The sequence below is a fragment of the Hemitrygon akajei genome, unplaced genomic scaffold, assembly GCF_048418815.1.
Source record: "Hemitrygon akajei unplaced genomic scaffold, sHemAka1.3 Scf000058, whole genome shotgun sequence".
In the NCBI taxonomy this organism is placed as follows: Eukaryota; Metazoa; Chordata; class Chondrichthyes; order Myliobatiformes; family Dasyatidae; genus Hemitrygon; species Hemitrygon akajei.
This window is the reverse complement of record NW_027331944.1, coordinates 515692-537851: the sequence shown is the minus strand read 5'-3', so window position 1 is coordinate 537851 and position 22160 is coordinate 515692. Positions and strand designations below refer to the sequence as shown.

The 22160-nt window shown below is 49.2% G+C and overlaps 1 protein-coding gene and 1 long non-coding RNA gene across 2 annotated transcripts in view; both read right to left on the bottom strand.

Annotated features, from left to right (window-relative positions):
• Window positions 1-22160, bottom strand: part of LOC140721640 (uncharacterized) — an 801766-nt gene that overhangs the window by 326783 nt on the left and 452823 nt on the right. The window lies entirely within an intron of this gene.
• Window positions 1-22160, bottom strand: part of LOC140721638 (NACHT, LRR and PYD domains-containing protein 3-like) — a 34652-nt gene that overhangs the window by 6666 nt on the left and 5826 nt on the right. The window contains exons 2-3 of the mRNA XM_073036445.1: window positions 14813-16550; window positions 355-441 (exon numbers count right to left, since the gene is read on the bottom strand). Coding sequence (XP_072892546.1) covers window positions 355-441; window positions 14813-16550 — 1825 coding nt within the window. The remainder of the gene's footprint in view (window positions 1-354; window positions 442-14812; window positions 16551-22160) is intronic.

Here is a 22160-nt window from a genome sequence, read left to right as displayed (position 1 = left end):
GCCGTTGTAAATCTAGTGAAGAAGAAAGGAAGAGCTTCAAAAAGGTTCAAAAATTAGGTAATGATATGAATCTGGAAGATTATAAGGCTAGTCTGTCAGCGAGATTGATATCAGGTCCAGCCACGTCAGTGATGGGTTTGTACTGAGAGCGGAGGCGAGATCCTCGGCACTAGAATCTGTGAGACCGACATTCTCCAGCCTGGAGATGAGAGAGAGTGAGGGTGAAGGACACAGAGAGACAGGAGACTGTACAAATCCCCAGTGTTTATCAGTAACACAATTACTGATCACATTAATGTTCAGTGTCAGACGCCCAGTGACTGTAAACACAATCTCCCACAGTCTGGTACTTACTGCAGTGTCTGTATTTTACACTCCGGGTTCCTCAGAGCCGCAGACACCAGTTTCACTCCTGAATCTCCCAGGCCATTCAACCCGAGTCTAAACACAAACAGATAGATTGATGAACATAGTGACTAAAACCGTGGGTCTGAGGCAATTTCTCTCACTCGGATATTTCAGCAAACATTAAACCCTTTATTAATTCACTGATCGTAGTTCCCATCACTGTCAATGTCCCTCACTGCCCAGCTCCAAAGAATTCACCGAATGTCAGTAATTTCGTCTGTCGGTATGACCCTGTAAACTCCACATATTCTCTCTCATTCCCTGATGGTTAGAAAAGTGTTCCTTATGTGAGACAGTCGGAAAGGGCAGGGGTGAAGGGGAGAAAGTCAAACAGTGAGGAAGATTTGAGAATCGGGAAATGTCGATGGGACATGGAGGAAGAGACATCACCTAAGGTAAAGGATGGAAAGACACAGAAGGAAGCGGATGTGGAAGAGAGATACCGCAGGAGGAAGGGGGATGGGGGAGAGAGATCCCACAGGAGGAAGGGGGATGGGGGAGAGAGATCCCACAGGAGGAAGTGGGATGGGGGAGAGGGATCCCACAGGAGGAAGGGGGATGATAGATAGATAGATAGATACTTTATTCATCCCCATGGGGAAATTCAACATTTTTTCCAATGTCCCATACACTTGTTGTAGCAAAAACTCATTACATACAATACTTAACTCAGTAATAATATGATATGCATCTAAATCACTAATTCAAAAGCATTAATAATAGCTTTAAAAAAAAAGTTCTTAAGTCCTGGCAGTTGAATTGTAAAGCCTAATGGCATTGGGGAGTATTGACCTCTTCATCCTGTCTGAGGAGCATTGCATCGACAGTAGGTGCCGCAGGAGGAAGGGGGATGGGGGCGAGGGATCCCACAGGAGGAAGGGGGATGGGGGAGGGAGATCCCGCTGGAGGAAGGGGGATGGGGGAGAGAGATCCCATAGGAGGAAGGGGGATGGGGGCGAGAGATCACACAGGAGGAAGGGGGATGTGGGAGAGAGATTCCACAGGAGGAAGGGGGATGTGGGAGAGAGATCTCACACGAGGAAGGGGAATGGGGGAGAGAGATCCCGCAGGAGGTAGGGGGATGGGGGGGAGAGGTGCCTCAGGAGGAAGGGGGATGGCGGAGAGAGATCACGCAGGAGGAATGGGGATGGGTGCGAGAGATCCCGCAGGAGGGATGGGGAAGGGGGAGAGATATCCCGCAGGAGGAAGAGGGATGGGGTAGAGAGTTGCCGCAGGAGGAACGGAGATGGGGGAGAGAGATCCCGCAGGAGGAAGGGGGATGGGGGAGAGAGGTGCCGCAGGAGGAAGGGGGATGGGGGAGAGGTGCCGCAGGAGGAAGGGGGATGGGGGAGAGAGGTGCCGCAGGAGGAAGGGCGATGGGGGAGAGAGATGCCGCAGGAGGAAGGCGAATGGGGGAGAGAGATCGCACAGGAAGAAGGGGGATGGGGGAGAGAAATCCCACTGGAGGAAGGGGGATGGGGAAGAGAGATCCCGCAGGAGGAAGAGGGATGTGGTAGAGAGACCCCACAGGAGGAAGGGGGATGGGGGAGAGGGATCCCACAGGAGGAAGGGGGATGGGGGAGTGGGATCCCACAGGAGGAAAGGGGATGGGGGAGAGAGATCCCACAGGAGGAAAGTGGATGAGGGAGTGAGTTCCCACAGGAGGAAGGGGGATGGGGGAGAGCGATCCCACAGGAGGAAGGGGGATGGGGAAGAGAGATCCCGCAGGAGGAAGTGGGATGGGGGAGAGAGATCCCGCAGGAGGAAGTGGGATGGGGGAGAGAGATCCCGCAGGAGGAAGGGGGATGGGGGAGAGAGGTGCCGCAGGAGGAAGGGGGATCGGGGAGATGTGCCGCAGGAGGAAGGGGGATGGGGGAGAGATGCCGCAGGAGGAAGCGGGATGGGGGAGAGGTGCCGCAGGAGGAAGGGGGATCGGGGAGATGTGCCGCAGGAGGAAGGGGGATGGGGGAGAGATGCCGCAGGAGGAAGCGGGATGGGGGAGAGGTGCCGCAGGAGGAAGGGGGATTCAAACAAACTCTCCAAAATATCTGAAGACAGAAAATTTGGGAACGTAGGAAGTACCGAACTTAAAAAATGCCTACCCTGTAAGTACCTAAAAAAATGAGATCTAGGCAAATTATATTTATTAGATAATTGCTCAAAAGACATAAAACAGTTGTCCAAAAATAAGTTGGAAAATCTTAATAAACTCTTAGTTTTCCAAGCCAAAAAAGCTTGATTTATAATTGAGGGGTGGAAAAAACAATTAGATACAATAGGACTATTTAAAACGAATTCAGTCAACCCGAAAAATTTCCGAAATTGAAACCATATACGTAAGGTATATTTAACTATCGGGTTGTCAATTCGATTTGGCAATTTAGAAAGAGCAAAAGGGAGAGATGTCCCTAAAATAGAACCCAGAGCATAACCAGATACCGATTTAGTTACCAAACTCACCCAATGAGGGCCAAAAGGACCATCCCATTCTTTCAACCAACATATCAAATATCTAATATTAACTGCCCAATAATAAAATCTGAAATTGGGTAATGCCAACCCTCCTTCCTTCTTTGACTTCTGTAAGTATGTTTTACCTAACCGCGGATTTTTACTCTGCCATATATATGAGGAAATTTTTGAATCAACATTAGTAAAAAAGGATTTCGGAATAAAAATTGGTACCGCTTGAAAAATATATAAAAATTTAGGTAAAATAACCATCTTAATAGCATTAATCCTACCTATCAGAGATAAAGATAATGGTGACCACTTAGTAAACAAGCCTTTAATCTGATCAATTAAGGGTAGAAAATTAAACCTATATAATTCTTTATGGTTTTTTGTGATTTTAATCCCTAAGTAAGTAAAGAGTCATTAACTAATTTAAAAGGTAAAATACCATAGCTTGGGACATTTCTATTCAAAGGAAACAAACAATTCCCCTCAGGAGGAAGGGGGATTGGGGAGAGAGGTGCCGCAGGAGGAAGGGGGATGGGGGGGAGAGATCCCAAAGGAGGAAGGGGGATGGGGGAAAGAGGTGCCGCAGGAGGAAGGGGGATGGGGGAGAGAGGTGCCGCAGGAGGAAGGGGGATGGGGGAGAGAGGTGCCGCAGGAGGAAGGGGGATGGGGGAGAGAGATCCCGCAGGAGGAAGGGGGATGTGGGAGAGAGATCCCGCAGGGGGAAGGGGGATGGGGGAGAGATGCCACAGGGGGAAGGGGGATGGGGGAGAGAGATCCCGCAGGAGAAAGGGGGATGGGGAAGAGAGATCCCGCAGGAGGAAGGGGGATGGGGGAAGAGAGGTGCCGCAGGAGGAAGGGGGATGGGGGAGAGAGATGCCGCAGGAGGAAGGGGGATGGGGGGGGAGACGTTCCGCAGGAGGAAGGGGGATGGGGTAAAGAGGTGCCGCAGGAGGAAGGGGGATGGGGGAGAGAGATGCCGCAGGAGGAAGGGGGATGGGGGGGAAAAGTTCCGCAGGAGGAAGGGGGATGTGGGAGTGAGGTGCCGCAGGAGGAAGAGGGATGGGGGAGAGAGATCACGCAGAGGGAAGTGGGATGGGGGAGAGATGCCACAGGAGGAAGGGGGATGGGGGAGAGAGATCCCGCAGAAGAAAGGGGGATGGGGAAGAGAGATCCCGCAGGAGGAAGGGGGATGGGGAGAGAGATCCCGCAGGAGGAAGGGGGATGGGGAGAGAGATCCCGCAGGAGGAAGGGGGATGGGGGAGAGAGATGCCGCAGGAGGAAGGTGGATGGGGGAGAGAGATCTCGCAGGAGGAAGGGGGATGGGGGGGAGAGATGCCGCAGGAGGAAGGGGGAGAGAGGTGCCGCAGTAGGAAGGGGGATGGGGGAAAGAGTTGCCGCAGTAGGAATGGGGATGGGGGAGAGAGATGCCGCAGGAGGAAGGGGGATGGGGGAGAGAGATCCCACAAAGGATGGGGGATGGGGGAGAGAGGTGCCGCAGGAGGAAGGGGGAGGGGGGAGAGAGATCCCGCAGGAGTAAGGGGGATGGGGGAGAGAGATCCCACAAGAGGATGGGGGAGAGAGATCCCACAGGAGGAAGGTGGATGGGGGAGAGTGGTGCCGCAGGACGAAGTGGGATGGGGGAGAGAGATGCTGCAGGAGGAACGGAGATGGGGGAGAGAGATGCCGCAGGAGGAAGGGGGATGGGGGAGCGAGATCCCGCAGGAGTAAGGGGGATGGGGGAGAGAGGTGCCGCAGGAGGAAGGGGGATGGCGGAGAGAGATCCCGCAGGAGGAAGGGGGATGGGGGAGTGGGATCCCACAGGAGGAAGGGGGATTGGGGAGAGAGATCCCACAAGTGGATGGGGGATGGGGGAGAGAGTTCCCACAAGTGGATGGGGGATGGGGAAGAGAGATCCCACAGGAGGAAGGGGGATGGGGGAGAGTGATCCCACAAGAGGATGGGGGATGGGTGAGAGAGGTGCCGAAGGAGGAAGGGGGATGGCGGAGAGAGATCCCGCAGGAGGAAGGGGGATGGGGGAGTGGGATCCCACAGGAGGAAGGGGGATTGGGGAGAGAGATCCCACAAGTGGATGGGGGATGGGGGAGAGAGTTCCCACAAGTGGATGGGGGATGGGGGAGAGAGATCCCACAGGAGGAAGGGGGATGGGGGAGAGTGATCCCACTGGAGGAAGGGGGATTGGGGAGAGTGTTCCCACTGGAGGAAGGGGGATGTGGAAGAGAGATCCCACTGGAGGAAGGAGCATGGAGAAGTGAGATCCGACAGGAAGAGGGCGCATAAGAGCAGAGGACTCACAGGAGGAAGCGGGTAGGGAAGAGAGATCCCTCAGTAGGATGGGGGATTGGGAAGAGAGATCCCACTAGAGGAAGGGTGATTGGGAACAGAAACCCAACAGCAGGAAGCGGGATGCGGAAGAGAGATACCCTAGGATGAATGTGTATGGGAAAGACAGATCCCACAGGAAGTGGGGTGATGGGAACAGAGGCCCCACAGGAGGATGGGGGATGGGGAAGCGGGATCCCACAGGTGGAAGGGGGATGGGGGAGAGAGATCCCACAGAAGGAAGGGGGATGGGGAAGAGAGATCCCACAGGAGGAAGGGGGATGGGGAAGAGAGATCCAACAGAAGGAAGTGGGATGGGGAAGAGAGATCCCACAGGAGGAAGGGGGATGGGGAAGAGAGATCCCACGGGAGGAAGGGGGATGGAGGAGAGAGATCCCACAGGAGGAAGGGGGATGGGGAAGAGAGATCCCACGGGAGGAAGTGGGATGGGGTAGAGAGATCCCACGGGAGGAAGGGGAATGTGGAAGAGAAGTCCCATGGGAGGAAGGGGGATGGGGAAGAGAGATCCCACAGGAGGAAGGGGGATGGGGGAGAGAGATCCCACGGGAGGAAGGGGAATGTGGAAGAGAGATCCCACGGGAGGAAGGGGGATCGGGTAGAGAGATCCCACAGACGCAAGGGGGATGGGGAAGAGAGATCGCACAGAAGGAAGGGGGATGGTAGAGAGAGATCGCACAGGAGGAAGGGGGATGTGGGAGAGAGATCCAGCAGCAGGAAAGGGGATGGGGAGAGGGATCCCGCAGTAGGAAGGGGGATAGGGGAGAGAGATCCAGCAGCAGGAAAGGGGAGTGGGAACAGAGAGCCCAGAGGATGAATGGGGGATGGGAAAGTGAGATACCACGGGTGGATTGCTGCCCGTGCCACGTGCTAGTGAGGCTAGAAATAATGCAGCTAAATACGTGGCTGAGGGGATGGTGCATGAGGGAGGGGTTCTTGTTTCTGGACAATTGGTCTTTCTTCCAGGGGAGGTGGGACCCGTTCGAATTGGGCAGTTTGCACCTGAACTGGAGGGGGACTAACATCCTTGCCGGTAGGTTAGCAAGTTCTGCTCCGGGGGTTTTAAACAAGGTTGCAGAGGGAGGGGGCAGAGTGTTAGAGCAGATAGTGATGTGGAGGGGGATAATGGTCATGCGAGGACTGCCTGTATAGACAGATATCAATGGTTTGTACGTGATAGAAATGTTCTCGGGTGCATCTATTTCAATGCAAGGAGTATTGTGTGTAAGGCAGATGAGTTTAGGGCGTGGATTGGCAAATGATGATTTCGACATTATTGCTATTAGTAAGAATTGGTTTGCAGGAGGGAGAGGACTGGCAGCTTCATGTTCCGAGGTTACGTTGTTTCAGACGTGATAGAGATGGAGGGATGAAAGGGGGAGGAGTGGCATTACTAGTCAGGGAGAATCTCACAGCTGTGCGTAGACGGGACAGCCCGGAGGGCTCGTCTACAGAGGCCGTATGGGTGGAGCTGAGGAACGGGAAAGGAGTGACCACACGAATAGGGTATTATTATATACGGCCCAATAGTCAGAGAGAATTGGAGGAGCAAATCTCTAGAGAGTTAGCACACCAATGTAAGAAACAGAAAGTTGTAATCGTAGGGGATTTTAACTGCCCACATATTGACCTGGACTCCCACTCTGTGAAAGGGTTAGATGGCGTGGAGTTTGTCGAATGTGTTCAGGAAAGTTTTCTAAATCAATATATTGAGGTACCAACGAGAGAGGGTGCAGTACCTGATCTCCTATTAGGGAATCAGACAGGTCAGGTGACAGAAGTATGTGTAAGCGAACATTTTGCGTCCAGTGACCATAATGTCATTAGTTTCAAGATAATTATGGATAAGGATAGGACTGGTCCACCAGTTAAGGTTCTGAATTGGAGAAGGGCCAATTTTGTGGAAATGAGAGAGGATCTGGGAAGAGTGGATTGGGATAAGTTGTTTTCCGGCAATGATGTATTCAGTAAGTGGAGTTACTGAACTGCGCTTACATCCGGAGTTTGCATGTTCCTGCCAGGATTAAAGGCAAAGTTAACAGGGATAGGGAACCTTGGTTTTCAAGGGATATTGGCGATCAGGTTAAGTAGGTGTTTAGCAGGTACAGGCAACTAGGAACAAATAAGATACTTGAAGAGTATAGAGAATGTAAGGGAATACTAAAGAAGGAAATCAGGAAGGCAAAAAGAAGACATGAGGTTGTGTTGGCAGATAATGTGAAGGTAAACCCGAAGGGTTTCTACGAGTATATTAAGAGTAAAAGGATAGTAAAGGACAAAATTGGTGCCCCCAGAAGATCAGAGTGGTTGTCTATGTGTGGAGCATCACGAGATGGGGATGATCTTAAACAGTTTTTTTGCGTCAGTGTTTACTCAGGAAACTGGCATAGCGGATATGGAATTAAAGGAAACAAACAGTAGTGTCATGGAACGCGGCTAGTGAGTGAGTGGGCCAGTGAACGAGTGGAAATTTGAGGCTTTGTCTCGAGAGATTCTGACAGTTTTGGCAGTTGGACTGTGCAAATCAAGACAACCAAAATTTGAATAGCTCAGACTCAGCAGAAAGCAGCTGATTGACCAAGCAGTTTGAAAAGCTCAAACAAATAAATAGAGGGGTAGCTCAAGCTGAGCGGCCTGTGGAAAGCGGCCAGTGAGTGAGTGGAGATTTGAGGCTTTGTAAGGTCTTTACAATGCCTCCTGAGACGATGATGTGCCTTTCCTGTGAGATGTGGCAGTCTTGGGGGAACTCCCCTCTCCCGCAGAGTCACATCTGCCAGAAGTGCTTGCGGCTGGGCGATCTGGAAGACCGTGTGAGGAATCTGGAGCAGCAGCTGGATGACCTTCGACTCATAAGGGAGAATGAGACAGACATAGATGAGAGCTACAGGGAGGTAGTCACACCTAGGCTGCCAGAAGCAGGTCATTGGGTGACAGTCCGAGGGGGGAAAGCGAAGGAGAGCAGACAGTAGGTGCAGAGCACCCCTGCAGCCATTCCCCTGAATAATAAGTATACCGTCCTGGATGCAGTTGGTGAGGACGACCGACCAGGTGTGAGCCACGGTGGCAGGGCCTCTGTCACTGAGTCTGACCCTATGATGCAGAAGGGTGGGACGGAGAGGAGGAGAGCTGTCGTCATTGGAGACTCTATAGTCAGGGGAGCAGACAGGAGATTTTGTGGACGTGAGAAGGAAACCCGCAAGGTTTGTTGCCTCCCGGGTCCCAGGGTCCGGGATGTCTCTGACCGGGTGCATGACATTCTGGTACGAGAGGGAAAGCAACCAGAAGTCGTGATACATGTTGGTACCAATGACAGAGACAGGAAGACTGATGAGGTCCTGGTGTGAGTTTCGGGAACTAGGCAGAAGGCTGAAGAACAGGACCTCAAGGGTGGCGTTCTCAGGATTGCTGCCAGTGCTACGTGATAGTGAAGGTAAGAATAGGAGGAGATGGCAGTTGAATGCGTGGCTGAGGAGTTGGTGCAGTGGGCAGTGTTTTAGATTTTTGGATCATTGGGATCTCTTCTGGGGAAGGTGGGACCTGTACAGATTGGATGGGTTGCACCTGAACTCGAGGGGGAGCAATATCCTTGCTGGTAGGTTTGTTAGCATGGTTCGGGAGGGTTTAAACTAATTTGCAAGGAATGGGACCCAGAGCGACAGAGCAGTGAAAGAAGTGCATGGAGTAAAGCCAGATCTGACACATAGAGAGGCTTTGAGGAAAGACAAGCAGAATAAAGGGTATAAAGGCAGTAAGGTAGAAGGGCTAAAGTGTGTGTACTTCAATGAAAGAAGCATCAGGAACAAAGGTGATGAACTGAGAGCTTGGATACATACATGGAATTATGATGTAGTGGCCATTACGGAGACTTGGCTGGCACCAGGGCAGGAATGGATTCTCAATATTCCTGGATTTCAGTGTTTTAAAAGGGGGGAAAAGGGGAGGAGGGGTGGTATTACTGGTCAGGGATACTATTACAGCTGCAGAAAGTGTGGGTAATGTAGCAGGATCCTCTTTTGAGTCAGTATGGGTGGAAGTCAGGAGCAGGAAGGGAGCAGTTACTCTACCGGGGGTATTCTATAGGCCCCCTGGTAGCAGCAGAGATACCGAGGAGCAGATTGGGAGGCAGATTTTGGAAAGGTGCAAAAATAACAGGGTTGTTATCATGGGTGACTTTAACTTCCCTAATAATGATTGGCACTTGATTAGTTCCAAGGGTTTAGATGGGGCAGAGTTTGTTAAGTGTGTCCAGGATGGATTCCTGTCACAGTATGTTGACTGGCTGACTAGGGGGAATGCCATACTAGATGTAGTACCAGGTAACGAACCGGGTCAGGTCACAGATCTGTCAGTGGGTGAGCATCTGGCGGACAGTGATCACCGCTTCCTGACCTTTAGCATTATCATGGAAAAGGATAGAATCAGAGAGGACAGGAATATTTTTAATTCGGGAAGGGGAAATTATGAGGCTATAAGACTAGAACTTGCGGGTGTGAATTGGGATGATGATTTGCAGGGAAATGTACTATGGACATGTGGTCGATGTTTAAGGATCTCTTGTAGGATGTTAGGGATTAATTTGTCCCGCTGAGGAAGATAACGAATGGCAGGGTGAAGGAACCATGGGTGACAAGTGAAGTGGAAAATCTGGTCAGGTGGAAGAAGGCAGCATACACGAGGTTTAGGAAGCAAGGATCAGATGGGTCTATTGAGGAATATAGGGTAGCAAGAAAGGAGCTTAAGAAGGGGCTGAGAAGAGCAAAAAGGGGGCATGAGAAGGGCTTGGCGAGTAGGGTAAAGGAAAACCCCAAGGCATTCTTCAATTATGTGAGGAACAATAGGATGACAGGAATGATGGTAGGACCGATTAGAGATTAAAGTGGGAAGATGTGCCTGGAGGCTGTGGAAGTGAGCGAGGTCCTCAATGAATACTTCTCTTCGGTATTCACCACTGAGAGGGAACTTGATGACGATGAGGACAATATGAGTGAGGTTGATGTTCTGGAGCATGTTGATATTAAGCTGGAGGAGGTGTTGGAGTTGTTAGGACGGATAAGTCCCCGGGGCCTGTCGGAATAATCCCCAGGCTGCTCCACGAGGCAAGGGAAGAGATTGCTGAACCTCTGGCTAGGATCTTTATGTTCTCGTTGTCCACGGGAGTGGTATGGGAGGATTGGAGGGAGGCGAATGCTGTCCCCTTGTTCAGAAAAGGTAGTAGGTATAGTCCAGGTAATTATAGATCAGTGAGCCTTACATCTGTGGTGGGAAAGCTGTTGGAAATGATTCTTAGAGATCGGATCTATGGGCATTTAGAGTATCATGGTCTGATCAGGGACAGTCAGCATGGCTTTGTGAAGGGCAGATCGTGCCTAACATGCCTGATAGAGTTCTTTGTGGAGGTGACCAGACCTATAGATGAGGGTAGTGCAGCGGATGTGATCTACAAGGATTTTGGTAAGGCATTTGACAAGGTTCCACATGGTAGGCTTATTCAGAAAGTCAGAAGGCATAGGATCCAGGGAAGTTTGGCCAGGTGGATTCAGAATTGGCTTGCCTGCAGAAGGCAGATGGTCATGGTGGAGGTAGAACAATCTGATTGGAGGGTTGTGACTAGTGGTGTCCCGCAAGGATCTGTTCTGGGACCTCTACTTTTTGTGATTTTTATTAACGACCTGGATGTGGAGGTCGAAGGGTGGGTTGGCAAGTTTGCAGACGACACAAAGGTTGGTGGTGTTGTAGATAGTGTAGAGGATTGTCGACGATTGCAGAGAGACATTGATAGGATGCAGAAGTGGGCTGAGAAGTGGCAGATGGAGTTCAACCCGGAGAAGTGTGAGGTGGTACACTTCGGAAGGACAAACTCCAAGGCAGAGTACAAAGTAAATGGCAATTTAGTTGGTAGTGTGGAGGAGCACAGGGATCAGGGGATACATGTCCACAAATCCCTGAAAGTTGCCTCACTGGTAGATAGGGTAGTTAAGAAGGCTTATGGGGTGTTAGCTTTCATAAGTCAAGGGATAGAGTTTAAGAGACGCGATGTAATGATGCAGCTCTGTAAAACTCTAGTTAGGCCACACTTGGGGTACTGCGTCCAGTTCTGGTCACTTCACTATAGGAAGGATGTGGAAGCATTGGAAAGGGTACAGAGGAGATTTACCAGGATTCTGCCTGGTTTAGAGAGTATGGATTATGATCAGAGATGAAGGGAGCTAGGGCTTTACTCTTTGGAAAGAAGGAGGATGAGAGGAGACATGATAGAGGTGTACAAGATATTAACAGGAATAGACAGATTGGACAGCCAGCGCCTCTTCCCCAGGGCAACACTGCTCAGTACAAGAGGACATGGCTTTAAGGTCAGGGGAGGGAAGTTCAAGGGGGATATTAGAGGAAGGTTTTTCACTCAGAGAGTGGTTCGTGCGTGGAATGCACTGCCTGAGTCAGTGGTGGAGGCAGATACACTAGTGAAGTTTAAGAGACTACTCGACAGGCATATGGAGCAATTTAAGTTGGGGGGTTATATGGCAGGCAGGGTTTGAGGGTCGGCACAACATTGTGGGCCGAAGGGACTGTAATGTGCTGTACTATTCTGTGTTTTATGGAACATATAGAGATTAAAGAGGAGGAGGTGCTTACTGCCTTACAGCAAATAAAGGTAAATAAATCCCCCAGGCCTGACATGATACTTTCTCGGACCTTGAGAGAGACTAGTGTAGAAATTGCAGGGTCCTGGCAGAAATATTTAAAATGTCCTTCGCCACAATTGCAGTGCCAGAGGATTGGAGGGTAGCTCATGTTGTTCCGTTGTTTGAAAAAGGCTCCAAAGGTAAACCAGGTAATTACAGGCCAGTGAGCCTGACATTGGTATTAGGTAAATTATTGGAAGGTGTTCTGAGAGATCGGATATACAAGGATTTGGACAACCATGGGCTGATTAGAGATAGTCAGCATGGCTTTGTTCATGGCAGATCGTGTTTAATGAATCCTGTAGTGTTTTTCGAGGAGGCTACCAAGAATGCACATGAAGGAAAGGCTGTGGATGTTGTCTACATGAACTTTAGTAAGGCTTTTGACAAGGTCCCACTTGAGAGGTTTGTTCAGAAGGTTCAGACAGTAGGTATCCATGGAGAGGTTGTAGATTGGATTCGAAATTGGCTGTGTGTGAGAAGACAGAGAGTGGTAGTGGATCATTGCTTCTCACACTGGAGGCCTGTGACTAGTGGTGTGTCTCAGGGATCTGTGCTGGGACCATTGTTGTTTGTTGTCTATATCATTGAGCTAGATGATAGTGTGATAAATTGGATCAGCAAGTTTGCTGATGACACTAAGATTGGAGGCGTTGTGGACAGCGAGGAAGGCTTTCAAAGCTTGCAGAGGGATCTGGACCAACTGGCAACATGGGCCAGAAAATGGCAGATGGAATTTAATGCAGACAAGTGTGAGGTGTTGCATTTTGGAAGGACAAATCAAGGTAGGGCATACACAGTAAATGGTAGGGCACTGAGGAGTGCGCAGGAAGAAAGGGATCTGGGAGTTCAGATACACAATTCCCTGAAAGTGTTGTCACAGGGAGACAAGGTTGTAAAGAAGGCTTTTGGCATCCTGGCATTCATAAATCAAAGCTGAGTATAGGAGTTGGAATGTTATGGTGAGGTTGTATAAGACATTGGTGAGGCCAAATTTGGAGTATTGTGTGCAGTTCTGGTCACTGAACTATAGGACGGATATCAGTAAGACTGAAAGTGTGCAGAAAAGATCTACGAGGATGTTGCCGGCTCTTCAGGAGTTGAGTCACAAGGAAAGATTGAACAGGTTAGGACTTTATTCCTTGGAGCGCAGAAGAATGAGGGGAGATTTGATAGAAGTTTACACAATTACGAGGGTATAGACAGGGTAGATGCGAATGGGCACTTTCCACACGGATTAGGAGAGATAAATTACAAAAGGACTTTGCTTCAGGGTGAAAGGGGAAAGGTTTAGGGGGAACGTCCTCACTCAGAGAGTTGTGAGAGTGTGGAACGAGCTGCTATCTGATGTGGAAAATGCAGACACACTCTTAAGTTTTAAGAATATGTCTGATAGATGCATGGCTGGGAGAGGTCTGGAGTGTTATGGACTGGGTGCAGGTCAATGGGACTATCGGAATAAAGTTTTGGCACAGAGCAGAAGGGCCGAATGGCTTGTTTTCTGTGCTGTAGTGTTCTATGATTTTACGATTCTATGAAGGAATATTGGGAGGTCAGTTCCCACAGGAAGAAGTGGGATGGGGAAGAGAGATCCCACAGGAGGAAGGAGGATGGGGTAGAGAGATCTGACGGGAGGAAGGGAAATGGGGAGGAGAGATCCAACAGGAGGAAGAGAGATGGGGATGTGAGATCCCACAGGCGGAAGGCAGATGTGAAAGTGAGATCCCACAGGAGGAAGGGAGATGGGGAAGATAGATCTGGCAGGTTGAAGGGGGTTTGCGAAGAGAGATCCCATAGGCGGATGGGGGCTGGGGAAAAGAGATCTGACAGGAGGAAGGGGGATGGGGAAGAGAGATCCCACAGTAGGAAGGGGGATGGGAAAGAGAGATCTGACAGGACGAAGGGGAATGGGGAGGAGAGATCCCACAGGCGGGAGGGGGATGGGGAAGTGAGATCCCACAGGATGAAGGGGATTTGTGAAGAGAGATCCCATAGGCGGATGGGGGATGGGGAAAAGAGATCTGACAGGAGGAAGGGGAATGGGGTAGAGAGATCCCACAGGAGGAAGGGGGGGTGGGAATGGATACCACTGGAGGGAAGGGAATGGGGAAGGGAGAACCCACAGGAGGAAGTGGAATGAGGAAGAGAGATCCCACCGGAAGAAGGGGCATGGGGAAGAAAGATCCTGCAGGAAGTGGGTGGGGAAAAGACATTTCACTGGAGGATGAGGAAAGGGTAATAGAGAGCCCACAGGAGGAATGGGGATGGCGACGAGATCCCTAAAAATCGAAGGGGGATTGTGATAAAAAGTCCCACAGGAGGATTCCAAGGGTAAACGATAATCCTACAAGACGAGAGGATGCAGAAAATTTTTGTACGTGTGTGTTGGGTCTGAACAGAGACCCAGAGGCGATGTGGCCTCGCTCTCTGTGTATCTGGTAGTGAGCAAAGTCACACACTATCAAGGGCAGGGGAGGACAATCTCACAATGGTATTTCTTTCGTTCTCACTGGGACAGTCTGCTGACGGTCTCTTGTCCCTCACTGGGAAGGGGGTGTGAATCTCTGACCCACCTGCTGCAGTCAGTGTCGGTATGGGTGTCAGTAACAGTGAGAAGGAACATTGTCAATGGACGTGTCACAGGCAGCAGGAAACACAGCCATTCCTGTGATTTACTACCATTAAACCAATGGTCGTTGTTCACTGATCTGATGAAGTCTCCAACATCCCTTCACAAGGAACCACAGAACCCACCCGTCCTTGGGGAATTACTGACTGATCCCCTGGGCATTTGTCAGTTTTCTTCACAATCTGATTTATCACAGTTTAACCCAAATCTCTTTACATTGAAATGACACAATAGAACTGTTTCACAGTTCCGAGTGAGAGATAAATCAAGTTACCTCAACTCCTGGCACTTGTGCAGCCCGGGTCCCAGCCGCTGGATTCCTTCACACTGAATGCGGCAGTTCTCCAGGTTGAGGTGTTTTATTGTATCACAGAGTCCGATGGCATGAGACAGGACCGCACAGTCAATCGGGGTCAGTGTTATTCCACTGAATGAAAGTGTTTTCACAGATCCCAGTGCGACCTGAGCCAGTCCACGATTCTGAGACTCAAACAGGTAGTGCAATGTGTTCAGGAGGCTCCTTTTACCTGCTTCACTCCCTGTGTTTCCACTCTTGCGTTTAACCTCCTCCTTCACCCAGTCAATCACCCGGCAGGTTGTTTCATGAAGAAATGGACCCAGAAACTCCTCCAGGCCCCGAGCTGTCATTGGGGAGGTGAGACCAGCAACAAAACGGAGAAATACCTCAAATCGCCCATCTGTCATGTTGTGGGCTTCAGTGAGGAATATCAGGATATCCCCAGGATGTGGATTCAAGAATTGTGCGACTGCAGCTACAAATTCTTGGATAGTGAGGTGTGGGAATGTGTACACCACACTCTGGGCAGAATCCTCTCTCTCCAAAAGCTCCATCAGGAACCCGGACAGGAACTGGGAAGGCTGAAGATTGTACTTGATCAAATCTCCATCTGTAAACACAATCTTCTTCTCGGACACTCCTCTGAAGGCCATCTGACCCACCCTGAGTAACACATCACGGGGGTTCTCAATCTCACGGCCGTGGTTTTTCAGGATGTTGTAAATATAGTAGGAGTACAGTTGGGTGATGGTCTTGGGAACTCGCTGTGGGTCCCTGACTCTTTGTGTGAAGAAGGGGCCCAGTGCCAGAGCGAGGATCCAGCAGTAGGAGGGGTTGTAGCTCATGGTGTACAGGATCTCGTTCTCCTTCACGTGTTTGAAAACAGCTTCGGCCACCGTCTGATCTTCAAAATGTCTGATGAAATATTCCTTCCGTTCCTCATCAAGAAATCCCAGGATTTCAGCCCGGACACTGATCTCCGCCTTTTCCAATAAATGTAACGCAGTGGGACGGGTGGTCACCAGCACTGAACACCCTGGGAGCAGCTTGCCCTGGATTAAACTATACACAATGTCAGACACTTCACACCACCACTCGGGATCTGGGCACTGGTGCTTGGGTTCTGTATCTCTCCGACTGTCCGCAAAATCGATTTTGTGTTTGAATTCATCTAAACCATCGAATATAAACAGTAATCCCTCTGGGTTCTTCCAGACTTCTCTCAGGATATTCCCAAAGTAAGGATACTGATCCAGAATCAGATCCCTCAGGTTTATTCTACAATTAACGGTGTTTAAATCTCGGAATTTGAAACTGAAGACAAACTGGAATTGTTGGTATATTTTCCCCGTGGCCCAGTCATAAACAATCTTTTGTACCATCGTTGTTTTCCCGATCCCCGGGACTCCGGCCACTGCTGCTGAACTCCCAGATTTGGATTTACTCCGGGAAAAGCTGCTCTGGAATAACTGATCAGTACGGATTTTTTCCAGCTGACTGCGGAGTTGTTTCTCTCTATAATCCTCATGGTCTCTGCCTCTTGCCAGCAGCTCATGTTCCACCAGTGTCCGATCTCGAACAGTAGAAATGACCGTGAGCTCAGCGTATCGATCAGCCAGCTGGAAAACCTTCACCTTCTCCGTCATCAGGATCGTGTTCACTCTCAGTGTTTCAGTTTGTGCCCGCAGAGTTTCCTTGTGTTTCTGTTGAACATCTTCCATGGGAACAGAGAACATATTCAAAACGTTAAATGGCTCATCTGACAAAGAACTTTATAACGGTATTTCAGCATTCAGTGTTTGAGATTACATGAATAAATTCAGTGCTTCCATGGATATTAGGACAGAAAGTAAAATTCTGTTCGCAGACACGGAATTGACAGCAATGGATGTCCCTGAAAATGTCCAATCCTCATGCTCTGGTTCTAGTTATTTGTGAAGGTGAACATTCCCCTGATTGCACTTTCTGAGGAAGCTTAAACAAGCATCACTCCCCACTAACATCTTAACTACATTCTACAGAGGCGTGGTTGAGAGTGTGCTGACCTTTTGCATCACAACCTGGTACTCCAGCTGCAGTGCTGCCGACAAAAAAGCCTTGCAGGGGGTGGTTAGGGGAGCAGAGAAGGTTATTGGGGTCTCCCTACCTTCTGTCCAAGACCTCTTTCAACGTCGATGCCTCCAGAAGACACGGTACATCATTAAAAACCCCTCACACCCTCTCCCTGAACTGTTTGTTCTTCTGCCATCAGGCAAACGTTACAGGAGCATCAAAACTAAAACCACAAGGCTACTGAACAGCTTCCTCCCACAGGCAGTCAGACTGCTAAACAGCTGTTCTATCTGACTCTGCTTTGGACACTTCTAACTTGCACCGGGCACTTACAACTTGATTTAAAGTGACATGTGGCTGTTGTGTTTTATTATTTATTGTTGTGTTTATTATTTAGTGTTGCGTTTGTTATGTTATGATTGCACTGCTCCTGGGAAACGCTGTCTCATTCTACCCTGCAGAGCTGATGTACGGTTGGAATGACAATAAAGTTTTTGACTGCACTCCCGTTACAACAACATTTCACTATATTTAAAGCATTGTTTGCCTCATTAACAGAGGATGTTAATGTTGATCTGGTGTGGAACTATGAAGAGCAGGACACTGTGCATTTTGGCCAATCTGCACACTGGGGAGCCACAGGTGTCCACTGCTCTTGCATCAAAACAGGAGCAGAATACGCGGGAAATACTCAAGTCGGGCAGCGTCTGGGGAAGAATCACAGTGAAGTTGCGGATCGATAACCCATCGGAATGACAGGAATGAAAATGGGTAGTTTTCAATCGCAGTGATGGAGGATTGGTGGAAAGATGGAATCTGTGTTAATGGAAGAAGCCACAAGGGTCTGTCTCAGTGATGTACATCGTGTTTGTGGGAGAGGGTGGTGAAGTCTTGGCAACTGCTACTCATCAGTCTTGCTGTGGGGGTATGGGGCGCTGTCTAATGAGGCCTCCGTCTGTCAGAGTCGACCATGGATGTCCTGTCCCTGCAAGCCGGGACACTCCGATATGGAGAGGGAGCTTCTGCCTATGTAGCAAGCTTCCTCTCTCCATGCATCTGATGTACACAAAGGAACGACATAGACTGACACAGCTTGGCACCAGAGGTGTTGCAGGAGATGCCAGTCTGCGTTGAACACCATTTAACACTGACTCAGGGACTCCAGCTCCAGGCTTTTCCCATTGGGTTTACTCCCAAACTCTTCCCCATGAGGGGTTACAGTTACAAGGCAGTGGAGTTTTGAGATCAGAGTTTTCTTGTTCCTGGGTGAGCTGCCAATCACAGCCGACAAGCCCCATCTGCCCAAAGCGACTGGTTGTAAGGCACCAGTGACCCGCCTCTGCCCCTTCTCCTGTGGGAAGAAACGCTTCCACCGGGATTAGTGGCTAAACCGCACGTGAAGACCAAGAGCTGGACAGAGGCTACTCGCCACCAGGGAGCATTTAATAGGCCGTGGCAGCTCATACGCACTGTCACCCCCCCCTCCCCCCCGGTTATAACAATCTTAAGCAACCAAGGGGCGCTGTATTATTGACAATGAATCAGTAAATTGGTTTATTATTGTGACATGCACCACTGTAAAATGGAAAACTTTTCTGCATGCGATCCAAATAGATCATTACATCACATCGGTGCAATGAGTTTGTACAAGGAAAAATGGAACAGAATAGTTCAGGGAAACGGTGTTTCAGTTGCCGAGAAAATGCAGTGCAGGCAGACGATAAGGTAGAAGGCCAAAGGATCATTGGGAGGTCAGCGTTGAGTTTTTTTGGGACTATGTTCCTAAACTGTAGAAATCAACACCTTAAACTACAGTACTGTGCAGAAGTCTGAGGTGTATATTAGGACTGACACATTTTGTCTTTCATTTTCTAGTTTGCACTTTATCCCGTTGTGATGCGGTTTGAACGGCATCGTCTGGATGAAAGGTGCTTTAGAAATAAGTTATTATTATTATTATTATTATTATTTTCATAGCCTAAACTGGTAAAACTTGAGGTACAGGCATCGCCAAGCATACTCATGTTTCAATTGATAGGAGATTTCAGACTATTCTCGTGGTGTATAGTGTTATGGGTTTTCGAAGATTTACACAAGTATCGCCGTGTGGGCCTAATTTATTAATACTATTCTGTAAAGCCTTTAGGATGATAACAGTTATCGATATTACGATTGGGATAAATAATACCCTGTTCGTGTTCCATAGTCTTTCATTTTGCCCTTTCAATTCAACACATTTCTGGTATTTTTTTACTAATTCATTTCTGTAAGTTATGTGTGTTTGGAATGGCTATATATATTTAAAAAGTTGCTTTTGCTTGTTTATCCTGTAAAATTACATCCGAACGCAGATCAAGTATTATCCTATCTGAAATAATGATCGTACGCAGTATGATATGAAGGACTCTAACTCTAAAAGTGGAAGAGGCTTGTACGTTTAGTAAATTATGGTGTTTTTCATTAGTTGTAGTTTAAGCAATGTTTTTGTGAATGTTGTTTGCCATTTTATTGTGCTTGTGCAAGTATTGAGATTCAGTTGAACTACTGCAGGATCTTGTAAAGTCGGATTGTTTGTAGTTTCTCTTATAATTTTCAGCATATATCGTCTTGGATCTATTAGCCGTTTATTCTGTATTATTGATAACTACATGTGTCAACAACCTTGTCCTGTATTGCTACAATGATCCCTTCTGTTTCTGGGAAGAAGTCTCCAACTCTGAGACAGGGGCTCGACGCTTCCTTGTCGACATCTAATCGGCTCAGATCGTGTGGATGTCCTCCGTGGGGAGTCAGACTCTTCCATTGGTTAACGTTTTCTACTATTATGATAGTTTCTTCACTTTTATGGGTTATGCTTTCATTTACGTTCAGTGATGTGTACCCCTTATCGGAGTTGCATATGCATGTCGGAGTGCTGAATCCTGCTTGCGTTATGAAAGTATGTCAATAGAGCTAATTGTGGATTTCAGAAAAGGCAAGCTGAGGGAACACGACACATCAGTCCTCACAGAGGGATATGATGTGGAAAGAGTGAGCAATTCCAAATTCCTGGCTGTCAATATCTCCGAGTATCTAACCTGGACCCAATATATCGATGCAGCTACAAAGAAGGCACAACAGTGGCTATATTTCATCCAGAGTTTCCAGCATCACTCGAATATTTCTACAGGTGTGACTTGCAGAGCATTGTAACTGGCTGCATCACCGTCTGGTTCACGAGGAACGGAGTAAGGCGCACACTCAACGATTCAGGAGCAACTTCTCCTCTGCCATCCAGTTTCTGAATGGACATTGAACCCATCGATAGTGACTCACTAATCTCTTTTTAAATTTCTATTTCTGCACTACTTATTTAGTTTAATATTTCATATAATCACACAGACATGCACAGCTATATATGTTCAACTTCCAGGCCCTGAAGCCACTTCGCTGCTCAGCCAGATCCACCGTCTGACAGGCCACATGTCTCGCATGGATAACTCCAGGTTACCGAAAGCAGTACTCTACAGAGAACTCTCTCAGGGCAAGAGAGATCGTGGTGCCCCGCGCAGGAGGTACAAGGACCAAATTAAGCAGAGGCTCTCTCAGGTAAATATGGAGGTCAACGAGTGGCAGCCGCCGATCCACGGAAAAGCCAGGAATTCTGAGGAACCCAGAAGAGCGACTGCTGAAAAGAAGAGGGGATGCAAGAAGGATCCAACTACCCAAGCGCCTGCATCCCAGCTGTCCCTCTGTCCCAACTGCTCCCGAGTCCACAGATCCAGAATTGGCCCCTACCGTCACCAACAATCGTGTCGTCATCTAGTACCACCACCCCCCCTCACAGACACAGACACACACACACCACCACCACCACCCCCCGCACAGACACACACACACACACACACACACACACACACACACACACACACACACACACACACACACACACACACACACACACACACACACACACACACACACACACACACACCCACCCCTATTTGGGAAGAGAACAGGGTTTAGGGTATGTTTCATGATCATTAATGCTTGGTGGAACCCCGGAATCTCCATGCCCTCAAACCCTTTTGTTCCCCAGATCTGGAGTACCTGGTGCTGCTGTGTAAACCTTTCCGGCTGCCAAGGGAGTTCCCGGCTGTTATTATCACAGCTGTGTAATAACAACATCCCCCAGTTGTGTGTTATTCTCACAGAGGGGAGATGAATTCCTTCAGAAATCGGTCAGGACTTCCCAAACCACAAAATTTGCATCAACAGTTCCGTGTGAACAGCACTTGCCGTGTGACCGACTGCTTACATTGCCGGTGATCAGCAGGAGCTCAAGAAATTCAGCTCCGATCTGTGCAAAGTCATCCAGGCAGCGAAACGACAATACAGAGATCGTATTCAGGCACAGCTCTCCACCAACAACACACACAGCTTATGGCAAGCTCTGCACCCCAATGCAGACTTCAGAGCTAAGTGCAGTGGTGCTGCCAACATCGCTGCCTGTCTCCCAGAGGATCTAAGTTCGATATCGCCAACACTGAGACCCCGAGGAGAGCCGACAAAGTGACCTGCACATTGGTCATCTCTGAGGCTGAAGTTCGCAGGTGTTTCCAACGAGTGGACAGTCGCAAGCCTGCGGGACCGGACGGCGTCCCAGGGCGGGTACTCAGGATGCGTGCGGCACAACTGGCAGGTGTATTTACGGATATTGTTAATCTCACCCTCTCCTACTGTAGAGTTCCCTCCTGCTTCAAATCATCCACCATTGTTCCTGTACCTAAAACAACTAAGGCATCATGCCTGAACGTCTGGCGTCCTGTCGCACTCACCTCAATAATAAGCAAATGCTTCGAGAGACTGGTCAAGGACTGCATCTGCAGCTTGTTACCACCCACACTGGACCCCCTACAATTCACCTACCGACACAACCCATCAACAGATGACACAATAGCCACTGCTCTGCACACCTCCTTAAACATCTGGAGAAGAGGGATGCTTATGTGAGAATGATGTTATTAGACTACAGTTCAGCATTCAATACCATCATTCCCTCCAGGCTTGACAAGAAGCTCAGAGACCTCGGCCTTCACCCTGCCTTGTGCAGCTGGGTCCTGGATTTCCTGTCAGATCACCAGCAGGTGGTAAGAGTGAGCTCCCTCACCTCTGCCCCTCTGACCCTCAACACAGGAGCCCCTCAGGGCTGTGTCCTAAGCTCCCTCCTTTACTCTCTGTATTTCTCCTTTGAAGGTCTCCCACCTACCAATCACATCCTTGTCAGAGAACA